This window comes from Heterodontus francisci, unplaced genomic scaffold (assembly GCF_036365525.1).
Source record: "Heterodontus francisci isolate sHetFra1 unplaced genomic scaffold, sHetFra1.hap1 HAP1_SCAFFOLD_1915, whole genome shotgun sequence".
In the NCBI taxonomy this organism is placed as follows: domain Eukaryota; kingdom Metazoa; phylum Chordata; class Chondrichthyes; order Heterodontiformes; family Heterodontidae; genus Heterodontus; species Heterodontus francisci.
In genome coordinates this window covers 10372-35509 of record NW_027141480.1, presented here as the reverse complement: position 1 = coordinate 35509, position 25138 = coordinate 10372, and the positions used below count along the sequence as shown (strand labels likewise).

The 25138-nt window shown below is 60.3% G+C and overlaps 2 protein-coding genes across 2 annotated transcripts; one reads left to right on the top strand and one right to left on the bottom strand.

Annotated features, from left to right (window-relative positions):
• Nucleotides 1-222: 222 nt before the first annotated feature.
• LOC137363812 (poly [ADP-ribose] polymerase 1-like) lies at nt 223-9424 on the top strand (the record flags this gene model as incomplete). Its single annotated transcript, XM_068027368.1, has 3 exons — nt 223-284; nt 7962-8076; nt 8765-9424. Coding segments are annotated over 3 exons (259 nt in total), but the record flags the coding sequence as incomplete, so codon positions are not given.
• Nucleotides 9425-9536: 112 nt separating this feature from the next.
• On the bottom strand, nt 9537-24899 carry LOC137363811 (uncharacterized; the record flags this gene model as incomplete). Its single annotated transcript, XM_068027367.1, has 4 exons — nt 9537-9629; nt 18729-18927; nt 20737-20867; nt 24855-24899. Coding segments are annotated over 4 exons (468 nt in total), but the record flags the coding sequence as incomplete, so codon positions are not given.
• Nucleotides 24900-25138: the final 239 nt, after the last annotated feature.

The following is a 25138-nucleotide window of genomic DNA, read 5'->3' as shown; positions in this document are numbered from 1 at the left end:
TGTACTGGGACTGATGTTGATAGTTCCAGTGTGGAGTGTACTGGGGACTGATGTTGATAGCTCCAGTGTGGAGCTAGGACTAGGATTTGAGTTAGTAACTCGGTGTGCAGCTAGCTTCCTCCTGTCATGAAATTTTAACATTTATTATTGAACTGATGGGCACAGTTCGAAGCCCAGTTCTGTTCCTGAGGCCACTCACTGTTGAATATTGTATTTTCGCAGGCATGAGTTGAAGCGAGCTAATCATATTACAAAACTACCGAAAGGCAAACACAGTGTGAAAGGTAAGCACCAGGTGAAAGGCCAGGGCAGTGAACACTCTGTGAACGCGTTGTGGAAGCTGAACGTAGAATCAAGAATGCTTACAGTAGTGAAGGAGGCCATTTGGCCCTTTGTGTCCATGCCGGCTCTTTGCAAGAGAAACTCACCTCGACCCACTTGTCCGCTTTTTCCCTGTAGCCTTGCAAATGTTTTCTTTTCAGTTGCTTATCCAATTCCCTTTTGAAAGCCATGATTGAATCTGCGTCCACCACACTCTCGGGCAGTGCATTCCAGATCCTAATCACTTGCTATGTAAAATAAGTTTATCTTCATGTTGCCTTTGGGTCTTTTGCCATTCATAGGAACAGGAGTAGGTTATTCAGCCTGCCAAGCCTGCTCCGCCATTCAGTTAGATCATGGCTGGTCATCTGCCTCAATGCCACTTTCCCGCGCTGTCCCTATATCCTTTGATGTCAGCAGTATACAGAAATCTAGACACCTTAAATCAGTGACCTCGGGTTCTCGATCTTTCCACCAATGAGATCCGTTTCTCCCTATCTACTCTGTCCAGACTCCTCATGATTTTGAACACTTCTATCAAATCTCTTCTTAATCTTCTCTCCTCCAAAGTAAACAGCCCTAGCTTCTCCAATTTATCCATGTAACTGAAATTCTTCATCCCCGGAACATTCTCAGGAATCTTTTCTGCACCCCACCCTCTCGAAAGCCTTCACATCCTTCTTAAAGTGTGGTGCTCAAAACTGGACACGATACTCCAGTTGAGGCTGAACCAGTGTTTTATACAGGTTTATCATAACTTCCTTACTTTTGTACTTTATATCCCTATTTATAAAGCCCAGGATCCTGTATGCTTTATTAACCTGCCCTGCAACTTTAAATGATTTGTGCACATATACCCCCAGGTCCCTCTGCTCCTGAACGCCCTTTATTTCATATTGTTTCTCCTTGTTCACCCTACAAAAATCCATCACTTCACACTTCTCTGCATTAATTTTAATCTGCCACCTGTCCTCCCATTCCACCAGCCTGTCAATGTCCTCTTGATATTTATCACTATCCTCCTCACAGTTCACAATACTTACAAGTTTTGTGTCGTCCGCAAGATTTTGAAATTGTACACCCAAGTTTAGGTCATTAGTTTATGCCAAGAAAAGCAGGGGCCCTAACACAGACACTGGGGAACCTCATTATATACTTAACCCAGTCCAAAAAAACAATTGTTCACCACTACTCTGTTTCCTGTCGCTCAGCCAACTTCGCTTTTATTCCATGGGCTTCAACTTTGTGGACAAGCCTGTTATCTGGCACTTTATCAAACATCTTTTGGAAGTCCATGTCACAGAATTGTTTCAGCACAGAAGGAGGCCATTCGGCCCACTATGTCTGTGCTGGCTGTCCAAATGAGCACTTTACCTCATGCCATTCCCCGGCCTTCTCCCCGTAGTCCTGTACATTCTTCGTCTTCAGAAAACAATCCAATTTTCTCTTGACTGCCTCAATTGAACCTGCCTCCACCACACTCTCAGGCAGTGCATTCTAGATCCGAATCACTCGCTGCGTGAAAAAGCTCTTCATGTAATTGACAAAAGAAGCGACCTTAAATCTGTGCCCTCTTGGTCTAGATCCCTCTACCAATGGGAACAGTTTTTCCCTATCTGCCCTGTCCAGACCCCTCATGATTTTGAACACTTCTATCAAATCTCCTCTCAACCTTCTCCAAAGAAATCAATCGCAACTTTTTTAATTTTATTTTTTTATTTTAGAGATACAGCACTGAAACAGGCCCTTCAGCCCACCGAGTCTGTGCCGACCAACAACCACCCATTTACTAACCCTACAGTAATCCCATATTCCCTACCACCTACCTACACTAGGGGCAATTTACAACGGCCAATTTACCTATCACCTGCAAGTCTTTGGCTGTGGGCGGAAACTGGAGCACCTGGCGAAAACCCACGCGGTCACAGGGAGAACTTGCAAACTCCGCACAGGCAGTACCCAAAACCGAACCTGGGTCCCTAGAGCTGTGAGGCTGCGGTGCTAGCCACTGCGCCACCCACTTCTCTAGTCTATCCACATAACTGAAGTTCCTCAAACCACAACCATTCTCGTGAACCTTTTCTGTACTCTCTCCAATGCCTTCACATCTTCCTAAATTGTGGCGCCCAGAACTGGACACACTACTCCAGTTGAAGTCGAACCAGTGTTCTGTACAAATTTAACATAACTTTGTTCCATTCGTACTCAGAGCCTCTTAATGAAGCCTAGGATGCTGTACGCTCTATTAACTGTGCTTTCAACCTGTCCTGGACCTTCATTGATTTATGCATACAAACTAGGAGCACGAGTAAGCTGATCTGATTGTAACCTCAGCTCCACATTCCCGCCTACCCCCGATAACCTTTCACCCGTTTGCTTATCAAGAATTTTATCTTACTCTGCCTTAAAAGTATTCAAGACTCTGCTTCCACTGCCTTTTGAGGAAGAGAATTCCAAAGACTCACAACCCTCAGAGAAAACATTTCTCCATCTCTGTCTTAAATGGGCGACCCCTTATTTTTAACCAGTGACCTCTAGTTCTAGATTTTCCCACAAGGGGAAACATCCTTTCCACATCCACCCTGTCAAGACCCCTCAGGATCTTGTATGTTCCAATCAAGTCACCTCTTACTTTTGTAAACTCCAGTGGATACAAGCCTTAGCCTGTCCAATCTTTCCTCATAAGACAACCCGCTCATTCCAGGTATTAGTCTAGTAAACCTTCTCTGAACTGCTTCCAATGCATTTACATCTTTCCTTAAATAAAGAGACCAATACTGTACACAGTACTCCTAGATGTGGTCTCGCCAATGCCTGTATAACTGAAGCATAACCTCCCTACTTTTGTATTCAATTCCCCTCACAATAAACAATAACATTCTATTAGCTTTCCTAATTACATGCTGTCCCTGCATTCTAACCTTTTACGATTCATGCACTAGGACAGCCAGATCCCTCTGCATCTCAGGGCTCTGCAATCTCTCACCATTTAGATAATATGCTTTTCTATTCTTCCTTCCAAAATGGGCAATTTCCACATACTCCATTTGCCAGATCTTTGCCCACTCACTTAACCCATCTATATCCCTTTGTAGCCTCCTTTTCTGTTTACAACTTACTTTCCTACCAATCTTTGTCATCAGTAAATTTAGCAACCATACCTTTGCTCCCTTCATCCAAGTCATTTATATAAATTGTAAAAAGTTGAGGCCTGAGCACTGATCCCTGTGACACACCACTTGTTACACCTTGCCCATCAGAAGATTAACCATTTATACCTACTGTCTGTTTCCTGTTAGCTAGCCAATCTTCTATCCATGCCAATATGTTACCCCCTACACCATGAGCTTTTATTTTCCGCAACAACCTTTGATGTGACACCTTACCAAATACCTTCTGGAAATCTAAGTATAGTACATTCACGGTTCCCCTTTATCCATAGCACAAGTTACGACTTTAAAGAACTCCAATAAATTGGTTAAACGTGATTTCCCTTTCACAAAATCATATCGACTCTGTCTGATTACCTTGAATTTTTCTAAATGCCCTGCTATAACATCTTTAATAATAGCTTCTAACATTTTCCCTAAGACAGATGTTATGCTAACTGGCCTGTAGTTTCCTGCTTTCTGTCTCCCTCCTTTTTTGAATAAAGGAGTTACATTGGCTATTTTCCAATCTAATGGAACGTTCCCAAATCTAGGGAACTTTGGAAAATTAAAACCAATGCATCAACTATCTCACTAGCCACTTCTTTTAGACCCTACGATGAAGTCCATCAGGACCTCCGGACTTGTCAGCCCGTAGCTCCAACAATTTGCTCAGTACCACTTCCCTGGTGATTGTAATTTTCTTGAGATCCTCCCTCCCTTCCATTTCCTGATTCACAGCTATTTCAGGGATGTTACTTGTTTCTTCTATAGTGAGGACCAATGCGAAATACTAAGTTTAACACTGTTTTTGACTTTTTTAGTTAACCACGGATGGTGGGTCCTTCCCTTGGAATTTTCCTTTCTCGTTGAAATGTATCTGTTCTGTGTATTCAGAAATATCCCCTTAAATGTCTGTCGCTGCATCACTATTAAACTATCCCTTAACCTACTTTCCCAGCTCACTTTAACTAGCTCTGCTTTCATGCCCTCATAATTGCCCTTATTTAAGTTTAAAATACTAGTCTTAGATCCACTCTTCTCTCCATAAACTGAATGTAAAATTCAATCATATCATGATCACTGTTACTTAGGGGTGCTTTCACTGTGAAGTCATTAATTATCCTATCTCGTTGCACAGTACCAGGTCTAGCCTGCTGTCTAGTTGGCTCCAGAAAGTGTTGTTCTAAGAAACTATCCCGAAAACAGTTGATGAACTCCTCATCTAGGCTACCTTTGCCCATCTGATTTTTCCAGTCTATAAAATCCCCATGATTATCGCCATACCTTTCTGACAAGCTCCCATTATTTCTTCCTTTATACTCTCCTACCGCGTGGTCACTGTTAGGGGGCCTCTACACCACTCCCACGAGTGAGTTCTTTACTTTACCATTTCTCATCTCTACCCAAACCGCTTCTACATCCTGGTTTCCTGAATTTAGGTCATCCCTCTCTAATGTGATAATACCATCATTAATTTACAGAGCCGACCCTCCATCTTTTCCTAGCTTCCTTCTTCCTAAATGACATGTACCCTTCAATATTCAGATCCCAATCTATGTCATCCTGCAGCCATGTCTCCGTTAGGGCTATCAGATCGTACTTATTTATTTCTTTTTTCACTCAGTTCATCTGTTTTGTTTTGAATGCTACGTGCATTCAGAAACAGAACCTTTAGTTTTGTCCTTTTATTATTTTTGTAACGTCTAGCCTTAGCTATTTGTACTCTCTATCCCTTCCTGTCACGGTCTGTTTATCATTTCCTTTCTCTCTTGCCTTGTCCCTACTCTTTGATTTACCACATCTTCCCAAATTTGATCCCTTGCCCCCACTATATAGTTTAAAATCCCCTCTACTTCCCTAGTTATGTGGCTCGTGAGAATACTAGTCCCAGCACTGTTCAGGTGAAGACCGTGCCAACAGTACTACCCCCACTTTCCCCAGTACTGGTGCCAGTACCCCACGAACCGAACCCCCTTCTACCACACCAGTCTTTGAACCACGCATTCACTTCTCTAATCTTATTTGCCCTATGCCAATTTGCACGTGGCCCAGGTAATAATCCAGAGATTGTTGTCTTTGATGTACTGCTTCTTGGTGCCTGACTCCTCATACTGACGATGCAGAACCTCCTTCCTCGTCCTGCTTATGTCGTTGATACCTACATGGACCACAGCGATTGGATCCTCCCCCTCCCACTGTAAGTTCCTCTCTAGCCCTGAGCAGATGTCCTTAACCCTGGCACCAGGCAGGCAACCCAGCCTTCTGGACTCTTGCTCTTTGCTGCAGAGAACAATGTCAATCCCCCTCACTATACTGTCCCCTAGTAACACTACTTACCTTTTTGCTACCCCCGCTTGAACGGCTTCCTGTGCCATGGCCAGTCTGCTCGGCCACTCTGCAGACCTCGCTTTCATCTACACAGGTTGCAAGCACTTCAGACCTGTTTGACAATTGCAAAGGCTGAGGCTCCTCCACCACTGTCTGCATGGTCCCATTACCAGCCTCACTCACAGTCACAGGCTCTTGTCCCTCACCGATGACCAAAACATACGACCCTATTCTAAGGGGGTGACCGTCTTCTGGTACAAAGTGTCCAGGTATCTCTCCACCTCCCTGATGTTGTGTAGTGCCTGCAGTTCAGCTTTGAGATCAATAATCCTGATCTGGAATTCCTCTACCTGCTTACACTTTCTGCAGACATGTTTGTCCTGGATCACTTTGGTGTCCAGGAGATCCCACATACAACAGCTGCAACACAACACCTGTCCTGCCATTGTTACTTATGCTATTTGTTAATTTACTTTAATTACTTTTTAATTAACTCAGGGTAATTCCTATGTCTAGTAGAATTTACTATGCTTATTAAATGCTAATACCTCCTAAAACTAAGAGTTACACGTTTCTTAATGACACAGGCATGTATTTTAGGTATTTATTTTAAAGTTTTAGTTTTTTTTTAATAGATCTTCCCTAACTCCAGTGTCCTAAGCTAACAATTAACACATTGTCCCTTACACGAAGCACTTACCGGCCAATCAACTTACTAATTACTAAACTTACAGCCTATCTAATACTTCCTCTTTATCAATTTTAAACCACTCTAGTGTCTGATGTACCTCCTCTTTCAATATTGCCTGGGTTGCATCTTCTTCCTTGGCAAAGACAGATGCAAAGTATTCATTTAATACCTCACTCTGTCCTCTGCCTCCATGTGTAAATCTCCTGTTTTGGTCCCTAATTGGCTCCACTCCTCCTAGTACCACCCCTTTACTCTCTATACGTCTATAGAAGACTTTTGGATTCCTTTTTATGTTAGCTGCCAGTCTCTTTTCATACTCTCTCTTTGCTTCTCATTTCTTTTCCACTTCCCCTCTGAGCTTTCTGTAATCAGCCTGGTTCTCACTTGTATTATCCACCTGACATCTACCATCTGCATTGTGTGAGTGTGTTGTGGAAGGTGAACACATTGTGAATGGTGAGCTGCTTAAGGAGTGTCCCTTTATTATGTTAAGACGAAGACGATGCAATGATGCTGAATGTGAGCGAAGCACCTCCACTGTGTCAGGGTGAGATGAACAACACACTGGGATGTCACAGCTGATCGTCACATCTTGTCCCTGGAGTCCTCCTTCACCACTCCCACCTCTCTCCTGGAGTCTGCCACCTGCCCTAGCTTCCGGAATCCCCCCTCACTCCCCTTGTCCCCTGTTTCTCTGTTTTATCCCCCCCCCCCACACACACCTTGCTCTTGCCACAGACAATTCCTGTCTCTGATCAGCATGTCACATTGCCAGTTTACTCCCCACTTTCAGTCCCGAGGAACGAGCTGAAATGTAGCATTCTTGCCCGAGTCAGAAGGTGCAGGGTTCAAAACCTTCTCTGGACATTCCCAGTGAGTGGAGACCAGGACCCCAGCTTTGAATTCTGTGTTAATATCCAGCAGGGATCTTCATGTCTGCTGGATTGTGTGGCCCCCACCCTTTAGCAGCACAGAAAACCCTCTGACTAGGTAGGACTGACCTCTGTTTTGCCCTGTATAAAGATAGTTCTGGTTTGGGAGGAGCATTCACATTGTGGCCTGTCAGACTGTCGACTCTTCCACTACTTCACTTTGTTCTCTGAGGGAAGAGCGCAAAAATTTGGAAGCAACATCTGGGCCTCCATCCCTTCCCTGTTCATGTGTAATGATCCCACGCATTTGAGGTGCTTCCTCTTCAGGAAAGCCATGAAGAGTTTGCACTTGGATCGCCCGCTGGGTCTTGGTCGCACGGGTAGGGGGGCATTGTTGGTGGGGGAGCCCGTGTGGAGCCAGATGATTCTGTGTCCTAAGCCCCACTCTCCAATTTAAGGCGATCGGAGGTAAGGTAGTTGCTGGGGGTGTGGGGAGGTTGTGAGGGGTTGGCTGTTGGGGCGGTGGGGCAAGATGATCACACTGGCTAGGAATATCACTGCACCTGTTGGACATCAATGGCTCCTGTTTCTCCACAGGTGTCGGGAAGACCGCTCCGGATCCCAGTGCCACCATCAAGATGGACGGAGTGGATGTGCCTCTGGGGAAAGGCGTCCGGACACTAGCCACAGACTCCAGCTTACTGTACAACGAGTATCCTTCTCTATGCAGGAGCAATCGGGCCTGTGGCACGGTGACTTTGCAGTGTAGGTTGGGGAAGGGGGCCTCGATTTGATGCGTTTTTTTTTTAACACGCTGCTGACTTTTCATTCTTTGGCACCTGAACTTAATCCAAGTTCAGACTGATGGGAAGACTGGCTTCCTGTAATGGATGTGAGCCCTGTGAGAAATGGGCTCCATTTCAATGGGGCTGAGTGAGAGCTGCTGGTAAGAGCCAGTCTGTGGGATAATAGGCAGGCAACCGAGACTCAGCGGGTGAGGGAGCTGCCTGTGCCCCACACAAACACAAACATTCTCTTCCTCTCTCGCACACACCAGGCAAGATCGCCAACGTTTAGTGTGGTGGGGGGGGGGTGCAGTGGGGTGGGATGAGGTTGAGCCTCACTCTACACTCACTGGCTGAGACAGACGCACACACTACAGATCAAGGGCCTGGCACTCACCAGCCAAGACTCTCATATCTAGCAGACTGGGGAGAGGGGATGGAGATCTGCCCTGCACTCACTGGCCAAGACTCAGTCCTTCAATGCTCGCTACTGTGTCCAGTGAAGAATGGCCCACAGATGAAATTGTACCTCCAGGGTGAGTCAGTGGTGGGATAGGTGAGGGAGGTGGGAGGGGCTGCGATTGCGGTTGCCGACCTTAACCTGTGATCTTTCAGGTACATCGTCTATGACGTGGCCCAGGTGAACATGAAGTACCTGCTGAAACTGAACTTCAAATACAAAAACTCGCTGTGGTGAACACTCCATCCTACAAATCCCCTCCCCCAAAATAATACCCCGCTGTTTGCAAAATCAGGCCTCGGAAGGGGTTGATGGGGGAGGGGCCAAGATCAGAGTTCACGCTTCCACTCTCAGGCTCAGCTGGGGAGTGGTATGGGGCAGGGGAGGGTAGGTCGGAGGGGTAGAGGGAAGCTGGAGGAATAACACCCCAAACTGAAAACTGACAAAGCTATAAATAAACATTGTTATTAGAATTTTTTTAAAAGCTGCAAGTTGACTACTTATTTTGGGGGTAGGGTTTAATTGAGTGTTTAAAATGGCTGTTAATTTTATTCAGCCAGTGAAGTGGCTTAACTGACTGTTGAAAAATGTTTGGTTTACTTGTGAGAAACCTGATTGGGAGGAAGGAGATTGGGAGGGATCCCTACCCTTGAAAAGGCTGACAGACCTGGGATTGTATAGTTTCCTTTTGTATTTGCTGCCTTCTCCTCTGCTTATTTGATTGAAAGCTGAAAAGTGATTCTTTTTCTCTATAACTCCCTCCTTCCCTTCAGCATTTTCTTTTCCATTTTATATTATGTGAGGAATAAAGGATGGCTTAAAAAAAGACCTTGTTGTCTGTGTTTATTATAATGCCAGAACAATCAGTTGTGATCAAATTGCTGTTCATTTTCACAATGTTGTAAGGCTGACCTTTATTGCTGGTCATTAGGTGGTAGCACTCTCGCCTGAGTCAATCGGTCTTGGGTTCAAGTTCCACTCCAAGACATGAGCCCACAATCCAGGCTCACACTGCCAGTGCTGTATGAAAATTGATTATCCGGTCATTATCTCATTGCTGTTTGTGGGATCTTGCTATGCACAAATTGGCAGCCGAGTTTCCGACATCACAGCAGTTGGAAAGTAATTCATTGACTGTAAAGAGCTTTAGGATGGCCTGTGATTGTGAAATAGTTCAAAATCTTGCAGCATAGAAGGTCATTCCATACTTTGAGATCGGGAAACTCTGCATGTGGGGAGCTAGAAACAGTTGGCCATACAAGTAGTGAGTTGGGGCAGGGGGGCAAAGGAAAAACCATTTTAAGTGATTATTCATCAGCTGTGATGAGGGGGCGGGTGTAACCATCATGGGCTTCCAAAACAATGGATAGAATTGGGATTCTCACAAATGGGTCTGACCACTCATTAGCTGAATGAGTGGGAGCAAAGGATAAACTGATCCAGGGAAATGCTTAATTAGTGCCTCTGAGGTGTGGCAAACCTAAACTCAGCTCTTAGCCCTGGGGATCCCTGTTATTAAGGGGGGAGTGCAGCTGTCATCTCCTGTTGTCCCACGGTGAGTTCATTAGATAGTCCCTGGCTGAGATTGAGGGTCACTTGTGGTTACTTACCTGTTTAATTTGACTATTGTTTTTCTTCAAAAAAGCCTTTTATTTCCATTTACCTCAGAGGGGATCTGACTCATAATTCAGAAGTTTATGTTCCTTGGTTGAGGTAGCTTTAAGACAGCCTGTGGAGAGATTTTCTTTAGGGTGGTGTCTTATGTATTTGATACCTAGAATCATGAACATAGAAAGAGGCCATTCTGTTCATCCTCTCCCTGATGGAAGGTTCCATTATCTGGTACAGCTCCTGCCACTTAACACTATCTGAACATTCAAGAAGCAACAGACTGGAAAAGATGTACTGTGGCCCTGATCAACGTTATAGTTACTGATCTTTGCCTACAATACATCAGTGATGATATGTCATTGGCTGTAAATCACTTTGGGATTTCCTGACTAGAAAGGCTCTATATAAACCGTTTGTCATTTCCACTAAAGTCAGTTACAAAGGCACTCTTCGTAACGTTAGTTGTTCCAGCTATTGCAGACACCCTGAGGCCACGTAAGGATATTTAAATACAGGGCTTTTCCTTCTCTATGCTGAAGGTCAGCAAGTTGTTCAGAGGACAGGGCTGTGACAGGTAGAGCATGGCTATCCGATCCGAACCCGACAGGACCCCACGACATGTCCGGGTCGGGCTGGGTCGGACACAGTGACAACCAGGATGTCAGGATCGCAAGTTTGCGATTCCATCGAAGGTAGAGCACAACCTCTTTAATATAGCCAACTTAATTCCAGTGGTCGGGTCAGGCACGGGAAGAAATGAAAGGACTCTGGCTGGGGTCAGGTTTCATTTGCAGACCTTTAGTGACAGGCCAGGCTGAGCAGAACCTGTGCTCTATCCAGGAGGAGGCACTACAGTCTCCCTGTATTTTCCTTTGCCCAGCAGTGTTGATGGAGTTTGGCTTCCCCCTACTAACTTTGGCCATGGATCAAAACTGTCTTTGTGTTCTCCCCCAACCTCGGGGCACCTTCTCCCCCCGCCCCCCCCCCCTCCACCCGATCCCTTCTTTCCCCATCCCCCCGATCCCCTCTTCCCCAATCCCTTTGGTGTTCACTCCCGTTCCCCCATTCCCTCCCCTCGGTGTCTCCTGCATCCCCCACCCTCAGTGTTCCCCCAGTGCCCCCCCTTAGTGCCCCCATCCCCTCGGTGTACACCCCAACCCCTCCTTCCTCGGTCCCTACCCACCTCCCCTCCCCCACTGAGTTCCCCCGCATCCCCTCTACCCGCCCCCCCCCCCGCCCTGGTGTCACTTCCCACCCCCCCCGCCCAATCCGATACTTCAAATCCCCCATCCCCTATCCCCCAATTCCCTCCCACTATCCACCCCATTCTCCCATCGCCTATCCTCATCCTCTCCCACCGCGGCCCCTCCCCATCCCCTCAGTGTCACCCCCCCACCTCATCTCTCCTTACCTTGGTATCATCCCCATCACCCTCGGTGTCAGTCTTTCCCCACCCCCCCCCCCCCCACCCTATATACTCTCCACACCTCTGTGACCCCTCCCTGTTTCCTCCACCCTCTGTGTCACCCCCTCAATCCCCTCCCTCCTCTGTTCCACATTCCCTCCCCATCAGTGTCTCCCCCCCCCCCCCCCGTTTTCTTGGTGTCCTGTAATCCCCTCCCTTCCATCCCATCCTCCCCTGCCTCTTCTGCCCTATCACCCATCCCCTCCCTCTGACACCACCCATCCACTTACCCATTCAGCACCACCCCCACACCGCCCCTTGGTGTCCCCGCACTCTTCTGTGCTACCCACCCCTTGTCTCCCCTCCTCTCGTTTCCCCTTCACCTCCCCCCCCCCCCCTGCCCCCCCAGGTCCCGGTCCTCTCTTTCTCCCCCCCCCCCCCCCCTTCCCTATCCCGGTTCCCCCTCCTTTCTCCCCCACGCCCAATTCCCCCTCTTCTCCCCCTCCCCGATCCCAGTTCCCCCTCCTCTTTCCCCCCCCCTCCCCTCGATCCTGGTTCCCCCTCCTCCTCCCCATCCCGTTTCCCCCCTACTTCCCCCCCCTCCCCCGATATCCTTTCCCACCCCCCCCCCCTCACCGATCCCGGTTTCCCCCCCTCCCCCCTCACCGATCCCGGTTCTCCCCCCCGATCCCGGTTTCCCCCCCCCCTCCCCGATCCCGGTTCCCCCCCCCCTCCCCAATCCCGGTTCCCCTCCCCCCCCCCCCGCCCCCACCCCTCCCTGATCCCGGTTCCTCCCTCCTTTTCCCCCCCCCCTCCCGATCCCCCCTCCTCCCCCCAATCCCAGTTCCCCCTCCCCCCCCGATCCCGGTTCTCTTTCCCCCCCCCCCACTCCCCGATCCCGGTTCCCCCCCTCCTACCCCCCCCCCCCCCTCCCCGATCCCCCCTGCTTCCCCCCGATCCCGGTTCTTCCTCCCCCCCCCGATCCCGGTTCTCCCCCCCCCCCCCCCTCCCCTCCCGATCCAGGTTCCTTCCCCCCCCCCCCTCCACCCCGATCCCGGTTTCCCCTCCACCCCGATCCCGGTTTCCCCTCCACCCCGATCCCGGTTTCCCCTCCACCCCGATCCCGGTTTCCCCTCCACCCCGATCCCGGTTTCCCCTTCCCCCCGATCCCGGTTCTCCCCCCCCTTTCCCTCCTGCTCCCGGTTCTCCCCCCCTTTCCCTCCTGCTCCCGGTTCTCCCCCGCCCCCCCCCCCCCCACTCTCCCTCCTGCTCCCGGTTCTCCCCCCCCCCCCCTCCTCCCCCCCCGATCCCGGTTCTTCCTCCTCCCCCCCCGATCCCGGTTCTTCGCCCCCTCCTCCCCCCCGATCCCGGTTCTTCGCCCCCTCCTCCCCCCCGATCCCGGTTCTTCGCCCCCTCCTCCCCCCCGATCCCGGTTCTTCGCCCCCTCCTCCCCCCGATCCCGGTTCTTCGCCCCCTCCTCCCCCCCGATCCCGGTTCTTCGCCCCCTCCTCCCCCCCGATCCCGGTTTTTTTTAGATTAGATTAGAGATACAGCACTGAAACAGGCCCTTCGGCCCTCCGAGTCTGTGCCGAACATCAACCACCCATTTATACTAATCCTACACTAATCCTATATTCCTACCAAACATCCCCACCTATTCCTACCAAACATCCCCACCTGTCCCTATATTTCCCTACCACCTACCTATACTAGTGACAATTTATAATGGCCAATTTACCTATCAACCTGCAAGTCTTTTGGCTTGTGGGAGGAAACCGGAGCACCCGGAGAAAACCCACGCAGACACAGGGAGAACTTGCAAACTCCACACAGGCAGTACCCGGAATCGAACCCGGGTCCCTGGAGCTGTGAGGCTGCGGTGCTAACCACTGCGCCACTGTGTCGCCCCCTCCTCCCCCCCGATCCCGGTTCTTCGCCCCCTCCTCCCCCCCGATCCCGGTTCTTCGCCCCCTCCTCCCCCCCGATCCCGGTTCTTCGCCCCCTCCTCCCCCCCGATCCCGGTTCTTCGCCCCTTCCTCCCCTCCGATCCCGGTTCTTCGCCCCCTCCTCCCCCCCGATCCCGGTTTTTTTTAGATTAGATTAGAGATACAGCACTGAAACAGGCCCTTCGGCCCTCCGAGTCTGTGCCGAACATCAACCACCCATTTATACTAATCCTACACTAATCCTATATTCCTACCAAACATCCCCACCTATTCCTATATTTCCCTACCACCTACCTATACTAGTGACAATTTATAATGGCCAATTTACCTATCAACCTGCAAGTCTTTTGGCTTGTGGGAGGAAACCGGAGCACCCGGAGAAAACCCACGCAGACACAGGGAGAACTTGCAAACTCCACACAGGCAGTACCCAGAATCGAACCCGGGTCCCTGGAGCTGTGAGGCTGCGGTGCTAACCACTGCGCCACTGTGTCGCCCCCCTCCTCCCCCCCGATCCCGGTTCTTCGCCCCCTCCTCCCCCCCGATCCCGGTTCTTCGCCCCCTCCTCCCCCCCGATCCCGGTTCTTCGCCCCCTCCTCCCCCCCGATCCCGGTTCTTCGCCCCCTCCTCCCCCCCGATCCCGGTTCTTCGCCCCCTCCTCCCCCCCGATCCCGGTTCTTCGCCCCCTCCTCCCCCCCGATCCCGGTTCTTCGCCCCCCCCCTCCCCCCCGATCCCGGTTCTTCGCCCCCCCCTCCCCCCCGATCCCGGTTCTTCGCCCCCCCCCTCCCCCCCGATCCCGGTTCTTCGCCCCCTCCTCCCCCTCCCCCCCGATCCCGGTTCTTCGCCTCCCCCTCCCCCCCGATCCCGGTTCTTCGCCCCCTCCTCCCCCTCCCCCCCCCGATCCCGGTTCTTCGCCCCCTCCTCCCCCTCCCCCCCCGATCCCGGTTCTTCGCCCCCTCCTCCCCCTCCCCCCCCGATCCCGGTTCTTCGCCCCCTCCTCCCCCTCCCCCCCCGATCCCGGTTCTTCGCCCCCTCCTCCCCCTCCCCCCCCGATCCCGGTTCTTCGCCCCCTCCTCCCCCTCCCCCCCCGATCCCGGTTCTTCGCCCCCTCCTCCCCCTCCCCCCCCGATCCCGGTTCTTCGCCCCCTCCTCCCCCTCCCCCCCCGATCCCGGTTCTTCGCCCCCTCCTCCCCCTCCCCCCCCGATCCCGGTTCTTCGCCCCCTCCTCCCCCTCCCCCCCCGATCCCGGTTCTTCGCCCCCTCCTCCCCCTCCCCCCCCGATCCCGGTTCTTCGCCCCCTCCTCCCCCTCCCCCCCCGATCCCGGTTCTTCGCCCCCTCCTCCCCCTCCCCCCCGATCCCGGTTCTTCGCCCCCTCCTCCCCCTCCCCCCCGATCCCGGTTCTTCGCCCCCTCCTCCCCCTCCCCCCCGATCCCGGTTCTTCGCCCCCTCCTCCCCCTCCCCCCCGATCCCGGTTCTTCGCCCCCTCCTCCCCCTCCCCCCCGATCCCGGTTCTTCGCCCCCTCCTCCCCCTCCCCCCCGATCCCGGTTCTTCGCCCCCTCCTCCCCCTCCCCCCCGATCCCGGTTCTTCGCCCCCTCCTCCCCCTCCCCCCCGATCCCGGTTCTTCGCCCCCTCCTCCCCCTCCCCCCCGATCCCGGTTCTTCGCCCCCTCCTCCCCCTCCCCCCCGATCCCGGTTCTTCGCCCCCTCCTCCCCCTCCCCCCCGATCCCGGTTCTTCGCCCCCTCCTCCCCCTCCCCCCCGATCCCGGTTCTTCGCCACCTCCTCCTCCCCCCCCGATCCCGGTTTCCCCCCCTCCTTCTCCTCCCCCCCCGATCCCGGTTTCCCCCCTCCTTCTCCTCCCCCCCCGATCCCGGTTTCCCCCCTCCTTCTCCTCCCCCCCCCGATCCCGGTTTCCCCCCCTCCTTCTCCTCCCCCCCCGATCCCGGTTTCCCCCCTCCTTCTCCCCCTCCGATCCCGGTTTCCCCCCTCCTCCTCCCCCCCCGATCCCGGTATCCCCTCCCCCCCCGATCCCGGTATCCCTCCCCCCCGATCCCGGTATCCCCTCCCCCCCCGATCCCGGTATCCCCTCCCCCCCCGATCTCGGTATCCCCTCCCCCCCGATCTCGGTATCCCCTCCCCCCCGATCCCGGTATCCCCCTCTCCCCCCGATTCCGTTTCCCCCCTCCTCCTCCCCCCCCGATTCCGTTTCCCCCTCCTCCTCCCCCCCCCGATTCCGGTTCCCCCCCTCCTCCCCCCCGATCCCGGTTCCTCCACCCCTCCTCCCGCCCCCGATCCCGGTTCCTCCTCCCCCCCCCGATCCGGTTCCTCCTCCCCCCCCCCGATCCCGGTTTCCCCCTCCTCCTCCCCCCCCGATCCCGGTTTCCCCCTCCCCCTTGCCCCCAATCCCGGTTCTTCGCCCCCTCCTCCCCCTCCCCCCCGATCCCGGTTCTTCGCCACCTCCTCCTCCCCCCCCGATCCCGGTTTCCCCCCCTCCTTCTCCTCCCCCCCCCGATCCCGGTTTCCCCCCCTCCTTCTCCTCCCCCCCCGATCCCGGTTTCCCCCCCTCCTTCTCCTCCCCCCCCCGATCCCGGTTCCCCCCCTCCTTCTCCTCCCCCCCGATCCCGGTTTCCCCCCCTCCTTCTCCCCCTCCGATCCCGGTTTCCCCCCCTCCTCCTCCCCCCCCGATCCCGGTATCCCCTCCCCCCCCGATCCCGGTATCCCCTCCCCCCCCGATCCCGGTATCCCCTCCCCCCCCGATCCCGGTATCCCCTCCCCCCCCGATCTCGGTATCCCCTCCCCCCCGATCTCGGTATCCCCTCCCCCCCGATCCCGGTATCCCCTCTCCCCCCGATTCCGTTTCCCCCCTCCTCCTCCCCCCCCCGATTCCGTTTCCCCCTCCTCCTCCCCCCCCCGATTCCGGTTCCCCCCTCCTCCCCCCCGATCCCGGTTCCTCCACCCCTCCTCCCGCCCCCGATCCCGGTTCCTCCTCCCCCCCCCCGATCCCGGTTCCTCCTCCCCCCCCCCGATCCCGGTTTCCCCCTCCTCCTCCCCCCCGATCCCGGTTTCCCCCTCCCCCTTGCCCCCAATCCCGGTTCTCCCCCCCCCCCCCTGCTCCTGGTTCTCTCCCCCCCCCCCCCCCGATCCCTGTTCTTCCACCACCCTCCTCCCCCCCGATCCCGGTTCTTCCCCCCCCCTCCTCCCCCCGATCCCGGTTCTTCCGCCCCTCCTCCCCCCGATCCCGGTTCTTCCGCCCCTCCTCCCCCCCGATCCCGGTTCTTCCGCCCCTCCTCCCCCCCGATCCCGGTTCTTCCGCCCCTCCTCCCCCCGATCCCGGTTCTTCCGCCCCTCCTCCCCCCCGATTCCGGTTCTTCGCCCCCTCCTCCCCCCCGATTCCGGTTCTTCGCCCCCTCCTCCCCCCCGATCCCGGTTTCCCCCTCCCCTCTTCTCCCACCCCCCTCCTCCCCCCCGATCCCGGTTCTTCCCCACCCCCTCTCCTCCCCCCCGATCCCGGTTCTTCTCCTCCCCCCCGATCCCGGTTCTTCCCCCCCCGATCCCGGTTCCCCCTCTCCCCCCGATCCCGGTTCTTCCCCCCCCGATCCCAGTTCTTCCCCCCCGATCCCGTTCCCCCCTCTCCCCCCCGATCCCGGTTCCCCCCTCTCCCCCCCGATCCCGGTTCCCCCCTCTCCCCCCCGATCCCGGTTCCCCCCTCTCCCCCCCGATCCCGGTTCCCCCCTCTCCCCCCCCCCGATCCCGGTTCCCCCCTCTCCCCCCCCCCCGATCCCGGTTCCCCCCTCTCCCCCCCCCGATCCCGGTTCCCCCCTCTCCCCCGATCCGGTTCTCCCCCCCTCCCCCCCCCCTCCCCGGTTTCCCCCCTCCCCTTCCTCCTCCCGATCCCGGTTCCCCCCTCCTCCCCCCCGATCCCGGTTTCCCCCTCCTCCCCCCCGTTCGGTTTCCCCCTCCTCCCCCCCGATCCCGGTTTCCCCTCCTCCCCCCGATCCCGGTTTCCCCTCCTCCCCCCGATCCCGGTTCCCCCCTCCCCCCCGATCCCGGTTTCCCCTCCCCCCCGATCCCGGTTCTCCCCCCTCCCCCCCCCCTCCCCCGGTTTCCCCCCTCCCCCTCCTCCTCCCGATCCCGGTTCCTCCTCCTCCCCCCCACCCCCCGATCCCGGTTCCCCCCTCCTCACCCCCCCGATCGCGGTTCCTCCTCCTCCCGCTTTCCCCCCTCCCCCCCCGATCCCGGTTTCCCCCCTCCTCCTCCCCCTCCCCCCCCCGATCCCGGTTTCCCCCCTCCTCCTCCCTCCCCCCCCGATCCCGGTTTCCCCCCTCCTCCTCCTCCCCCGATCCCGGTTTCCCCCCTCCTCCTCCTCCCCCTCCCCCCCCCCAATCCCGGTTCTTCCCCCCCACCCCCCTCCGCCCCGATCCCGGTTTCCCCCCTCCCCCCCGATCCCGGTTTCCCCCCCTCCCCCCCCGATCCCGGTTTCCGCTCCTCCCCCCCGATCCCGGTTTCCCCTCCTCCCCCCCCGATCCCGGTTTCCCCTCCCCCCCCCCGATCCCGGTTCTCTCCCTCCCGATCCCGGTTCCCCCCCTCCTCCCCCCCCGATCCCGGTTCCCCCTCCTCCCCCCCCCGATCCCGGTTCCCCCCTCCTCCCCCCCGATCCCGGTTCCCCCCTCCTCCCCCCCCCCGGATCCCGGTTCCCCCCTCCTCCCCCCCCCCCGGATCCCGGTTCCCCCCTCCTCCCCCCCCCGGATCCGGTTTCCCCTCCTCCCCCCCCGGATCCCGGTTTCCCCTCCTCCCCCCCCGGATCCCGGTTTCCCCTCCCGCCCCCCGGTTTCCCCTCCCGCCCCCCGATCCCGGTTTCCCCTCCTCCCCCCCGATCCCGGTTTCCCCTCCTCCCCCCCGATCCGGTTCTCCCCTCCTCCCCCCCCGATCCCGGTTCTCCCCTCCTCCCCCCGATCCCGGTTCTCCCCTCCTCCCCCCCCGATCCCGGTTCTCCCCTCCTCCCCCCCCGATCCCGGTTCTCCCCTCCTCCCCCCGATCCCGGTTCTCCCCTCCTCCCCCCCGATCCCGGTTCTCCCCCCCCCCCCCCCGATCCCGGTTTCCCCTCTTCCCACCGATCCCGGTTTCCCCTCTTCCCACCGATCCCGGTTTCCCCTCTTCCCACCGATCCCGGTTTCCCCTCTTCCCACCGATCCCGGTTTCCCCTCTTCCCACCGATCCCGGTTTCCCCTCTTCCCACCGATCCCGGTTGCGCCTCCTCCCCCCCGATCCCGGTTCTCCCCCCCCCCCCCGATCTCGGTTTCCCCTCTTCCCACCGATCCCGGTTTCCCCTCTTCCCACCGATCCCGGTTTCCCCTCTTCCCACCGATCCCGGTTTCGCCTCCTCCCCGGTTCCCAGTTTCTCCTCCCCCCTGATCCCGGTTCTCCCCCCCTTCCCCCTGATCCCGGTTCTCCCCCCCTTCCCCCCGATCCCGGTTCTCCCCCCCCCCTTCCCCCCGATCCCGGTTCTCCCCCCCGATCCCGGTTATCTCCCCCTTCCCACCGATCCCGGTTTCCCCTCCTCCCCGGTTTCCCCTCCCCCCCTGATCCCGGTTTCCCCCCTGATCCCGGTTTCCCCCCTGATCCCGGTTTCCCCCTGATCCCGGTTTCCCCCCTGATCCCGGTTTCCCCTCCTCCCCGGTTTCCCCTCCCCCCCGGTTTCCCCTCCCCCCGGTTTCCCCTCCCCCCCCCGGTTCCCCCTCCCCCCCCCCAATCCCGGTTCTTCCCCCCCACCCCCCCTCCGCCCCGATCCCGGTTTCCCCCCCTCCCCCCCGATCCCGGTTTCCCCCCCTCCCCCCCCGATCCCGGTTTCCGCTCCTCCCCCCCCGATCCCGGTTTCCCCTCCTCCCCCCCCGATCCCGGTTTCCCCTCCCCCCCCCCGATCCCGGTTCTCTCCCTCCCGATCCCGGTTCCCCCCTCCTCCCCCCCCGATCCCGGTTCCCCCCTCCTCCCCCCCCCCGATCCCGGTTCCCCCCTCCTCCCCCCCCGATCCCGGTTCCCCCCCCGATCCCGGTTCCCCCCTCCTCCCCCCCCGATCCCGGTTCCCCCCTCCTCCCCCCCCCCCGGATCCCGGTTCCCCCCTCCTCCCCCCCCCCCGGATCCCGGTTCCCCCCTCCTCCCCCCCCCGGATCCCGGTTTCCCCTCCTCCCCCCCCGGATCCCGGTTTCCCCTCCTCCCCCCCCGGATCCCGGTTTCCCCTCCCGCCCCCCGGTTTCCCCTCCCGCCCCCCGATCCCGGTTTCCCCTCCTCCCCCCCGATCCCGGTTTCCCCTCCTCCCCCCCGATCCCGGTTTCCCCTCCTCCCCCCCGATCCCGGTTCTCCCCTCCTCCCCCCCGATCCCGGTTCTCCCCTCCTCCCCCCCCGATCCCGGTTCTCCCCTCCTCCCCCCCCGATCCCGGTTCTCCCCTCCTCCCCCCCGATCCCGGTTCTCCCCTCCTCCCCCCCGATCCCGGTTCTCCCCCCCCCCCCCCCGATCCCGGTTTCCCCTCTTCCCACCGATCCCGGTTTCCCCTCTTCCCACCGATCCCGGTTTCCCCTCTTCCCACCGATCCCGGTTTCCCCTCTTCCCACCGATCCCGGTTTCCCCTCTTCCCACCGATCCCGGTTTCCCCTCTTCCCACCGATCCCGGTTGCGCCTCCTCCCCCCCGATCCCGGTTCTCCCCCCCCCCCCCGATCTCGGTTTCCCCTCTTCCCACCGATCCCGGTTTCCCCTCTTCCCACCGATCCCGGTTTCCCCTCTTCCCACCGATCCCGGTTTCGCCTCCTCCCCGGTTCCCAGTTTCTCCTCCCCCCTGATCCCGGTTCTCCCCCCCTTCCCCCTGATCCCGGTTCTCCCCCCCTTCCCCCCGATCCCGGTTCTCCCCCCCCCCTTCCCCCCGATCCCGGTTCTCCCCCCCGATCCCGGTTATCTCCCCCTTCCCACCGATCCCGGTTTCCCCTCCTCCCCGGTTTCCCCTCCCCCCCTGATCCCGGTTTCCCCCCTGATCCCGGTTTCCCCCCTGATCCCGGTTTCCCCCTGATCCCGGTTTCCCCCCTGATCCCGGTTTCCCCTCCTCCCCGGTTTCCCCTCCCCCCCGGTTTCCCCTCCCCCCGGTTTCCCCTCCCCCCCCCGGTTCCCCCTCCCCCCCCCCGGTTTCCCCTCCACCCCGGTTCCCCCTCCCCCCCCGGTTTCCCCTCCACCCCGGTTCCCGGTTTCCCCTCCATCCCGGTTTCCCCTCCACCCCGGTTCCCGGTTTCCCCTCCACCCCGGTTCCCGGTTTCCCCTCCTTCCCGGTTTCCCCTCCCCCCCCGGTTCCCGCTTTCCCCTCCCCCCCCGGTTCCCGCTTTCCCCTCCCCCCCCGGTTCCCGCTTTCCCCTCCCCCCCCGGTTCCCGCTTTCCCCTCCCCCCCCGGTTCCCGCTTTCCCCTCCCCCCCCGGTTCCCGCTTTCCCCTCCCCCCCCGGTTCCCGCTTTCCCCTCCCCCCCGGTTCCCGCTTTCCCCTCCCCCCCCGGTTCCCGCTTTCCCCTCCCCCCCCGGTTCCCGCTTTCCCCTCCCCCCCCGGTTCCCGCTTTCCCCTCCCCCCCCGGTTCCCGCTTTCCCCTCCCCCCCCGGTTCCCGCTTTCCCCTCCCCCCCCGGTTCCCGCTTTCCCCTCCCCCCCGGTTCCCGCTTTCCCCCCCCCCCGGTTCCCGCTTTCCCCCCCCCCCGGTTCCCGCTTTCCCCTCCCCCCGGTTCCCGCTTTCCCCTCCCCCCCGATCCCGCTTTCCCCTCCCCCCCGGTTCCCGGTTTCCCCTCCCCCCCGGTTCCCGGTTTCCCCTCCCCTCCCCCCCGATCCTGGTTTCCACTCCCCTCCCCTCCCCTCCCCCCCCGATCCCGGTTTCCCCTCCCCTCCCCACCCCCCCCGATCCCGGTTTCCCCTCCCCTCCCCTCCCCCCCCGATCCCGGTTTCCCCTCTCCTCCCCTCCCCCCCCGATCCCGGTTTCCCCTCTCCTCCCCTCCCCCCCGATCCCGGTTTCCCCTCCCCTCCCCTCCCCCCCCCCGATCCCGGTTTCCCCTCCCCTCCCCTCCCCACCCCGATCCCGGTTTCCCCTACCCTCCCCTCCCCACCCCGATCCCGGTTTCCCCTACCCTCCCCTCCCCACCCCGATCCCGGTTTCCCCTACCCTCCCCTCCCCACCCCGATCCCGGTTTCCCCTCCCCTCCCCTCCCCACCCCGATCCCGGTTTCCCCTCCCCTCCCCTCCCCACCCCGATCCCGGTTTCCCCTCCCCTCCCCTCCCCACCCCGATCCCGGTTTCCCCTCCCCTCCCCTCCCCTCCCCCCCCCGATCCCGGTTTCCCCTCCCCTCCCCTCCCCCCCCCGATCCCGGTTTCCCCTCCCCTCCCCTCCCCCCCCCGATCCCGGTTTCCCCTCCCCTCCCCGATCCCGGTTTCCCCTCCCCTCCCCTCCCCGATCCCGGTTTCCCCTCCCCTCCCCTCCCCGATCCCGGTTTCCCCTCCCCTCCCCTCCCCTCCCCGATCCCGGTTTCCCCTCCCCTCCCCTCCCCTCCCCCCCCGATCCCGGTTTCCCCTCCCCTCCCCTCCCCCCCCGATCCCGGTTTCCCCTCCCCTCCCCTCCCCCCCCGATCCCGGTTTCCCCTCCCCTCCCCTCCCCCCCCGATCCCGGTTTCCCCTCCCCTCCCCTCCCCCCCCGATCCCGGTTTCCCCTCCCCTCCCCTCCCCCCCCGATCCCGGTTTCCCCTCCCCTCCCCTCCCCCCCCGATCCCGGTTTCCCCTCCCCTCCCCTCCCCCCCCGATCCCGGTTTCCCCTCCCCTCCCCTCCCCGATCCCGGTTTCCCCTCCCCTCCCCGATCCCGGTTTCCCCTCCCCTCCCCTCCCCTCCCCCCCCCGATCCCGGTTTCCCCTCCCCTCCCCTCCCGATCCCGGTTTCCCCTCCCCTCCCCTCCCCTCCCCCCCCCGATCCCGGTTTCCCCTCCCCTCCCCTCCCCTCCCCCCCCCGATCCCGGTTTCCCCTCCCCTCCCCTCCCCTCCCCCCCCCGATCCCGGTTTCCCCTCCCCTCCCCTCCCCCCCCGATCCCGGTTTCCCCTCCCCTCCCCTCCCCTCCCCCCCCGATCCCGGTTTCCCCTCCCCTCCCCTCCCCTCCCCCCCCCCCCCCGATCCCGGTTTCCCCCCCGATCCCGGTTTCCCCTCCCCTCCCCTCCCCCCCCGATCCCGGTTTCCCCTCCCCTCCCCTCCCCTCCCCCCCCGATCCCGGTTTCCCCTCCCCTCCCCTCCCCTCCCCCCCCGATCCCGGTTTCCCCTCCCCTCCCCTCCCCTCCCCCCCCGATCCCGGTTTCCCCTCCCCTCCCCTCCCCTCCCCCCCCGATCCCGGTTTCCCCTCCCCTCCCCTCCCCTCCCCCCCCGATCCCGGTTTCCCCTCCCCTCCCCTCCCCCCCCCCCCGATCCCGGTTTCCCCTCCCCTCCCCTCCCCCCCCCCCCCCGATCCCGGTTTCCCCTCCCCTCCCCTCCCCTCCCCCCCCGATCCCGGTTTCCCCTCCCCTCCCCTCCCCTCCCCCCCCGATCCCGGTTTCCCCTCCCCTCCCCCCCCGATCCCGGTTTCCCCTCCCCTCCCCCCCCGATCCCGGTTTCCCCTCCCCTCCCCCCCCGATCCCGGTTTCCCCTCCCCTCCCCCCCCGATCCCGGTTTCCCCTCCCCTCCCCTCCCCCCCCCCCGATCCCGGTTTCCCCTCCCCTCCCGATCCCGGTTTCCCCTCCCCTCCCCTCCCCCCCCGATCCCGGTTTCCCCTCCCCTCCCCTCCCCCTCCGATCCCGGTTTCCCCTCCCCTCCCCCGATTCCCGGTTTCCCCTCCCCTCCCCCGATTCCCGGTTTCCCCTCCCCTCCCCGATTCCCGGTTTCCCCTCCCCCCCCCGATTCCCGGTTTCCCCTCCCCCCCCCGATTCCCAGTTTCCCCTCCCCCCCCCCGATCCCGGTTTCCCCTCCCCCCCCCGATCCCGGTTACCCATCCCCCCCCCCCGATCCCGGTTTCCCCTCCCCCCCCCCCCCGATCCCGGTTTCCCCTCCCCCCCCCCCCCGATCCCGGTTTCCCCTCCCCCCCCCCGATCCCGGTTTCCTCTCCCCTCCCCCGATTCCCGGTTTCCCCTCCCCCCACCCCCCCCGATCCCGGTTTCCCCTCCCCCCACCCCCCCCGATCCCGGTTTCCCCTCCCCCCACCCCCCCCGATCCCGGTTTCCCCTCCCCCCACCCCCCCCGATCCCGGTTTCCCCTCCCCCCACCCCCCCCGATCCCGGTTTCCCCTCCCCCCACCCCCCCCGATCCCGGTTTCCCCTCCCCCCACCCCCCCCGATCCCGGTTTCCCCTCCCCCCACCCCCCCCCCGATCCCGGTTTCCCCTCCCCCCACCCCCCCCGATCCCGGTTTCCCCTCCCCCCACCCCCCCCGATCCCGGTTTCCCCTCCCCCCACCCCCCCCGATCCCGGTTTCCACTCCCCACCCCCCCGATCCCGGTTTCCCCTCCCCCCACCCCCCCCGATCCCGGTTTCCACTCCCCACCCCCCCGATCCCGGTTTCCCCCCCCCCCCCCCCCCCGATCCCGGTTTCCCCTCCCCCCCCCCCCGATCCCGGTTTCCCCTCCCCCCACCCCCCCCGATCCCGGTTTCCCCTCCCCCCACCCCCCCCGATCCCGGTTTCCCCTCCCCCCACCCCCCCCGATCCCGGTTTCCCCTCCCCCCACCCCCCCCGATCCCGGTTTCCCCTCCCCCCACCCCCCCCGATCCCGGTTTCCCCTCCCCCCACCCCCCCCGATCCCGGTTTCCACTCCCCACCCCCCCCGATCCCGGTTTCCCCTCCCCCCACCCCCCCCGATCCCGGTTTCCACTCCCCACCCCCCCGATCCCGGTTTCCCCCCCCCCCCCCCCCCCGATCCCGGTTTCCCCTCCCCCCCCCCCGATCCCGGTTTCCCCTCCCCCCCCCCCCGATCCCGGTTTCCCCTCCCCCCCCCCCGATCCCGGTTTCCCCTCCCCCCCCCCCCCGATCCCGGTTTCCCCTCCCCCCCCCCCGATCCCGGTTTCCTCCCCCCCCCCCCGATCCCGGTTTCCCCTCCCCTCCCCTCCCCCCCCGATCCCGGTTTCCCCTCCCCTCCCCTCCCCCCCCGATCCCGGTTTCCCCTCCCCTCCCCTCCCCTCCCCCCCCGATCCCGGTTTCCCCTCCCCTCCCCCCCCCCCCCGATCCCGGTTTCCCCTCCCCTCCCCTCCCCCCCCGATCACGGTTTCCCCTCCCCTCCCCTCCCCTCACCCCCCGATCCCGGTTTCCCCTCCCCTCCCCTCCCCCCCCCGATCCCGGTTTCCCCTCCCCTCCCCTCCCCCCCCCCCCGATCCCGGTTTCCCCTCCCCTCCCCTCCCCCCCCGATCCCGGTTTCCCCTCCCCTCCCCTCCCCCCCCGATCCCGGTTTCCCCTCCCCTCCCCTCCCCCTCCGATCCCGGTTTCCCCTCCCCCCCCGATCCCGGTTTCCCCTCCCCTCCCCCGATTCCCGGTTTCCCCTCCCCTCCCCGATTCCCG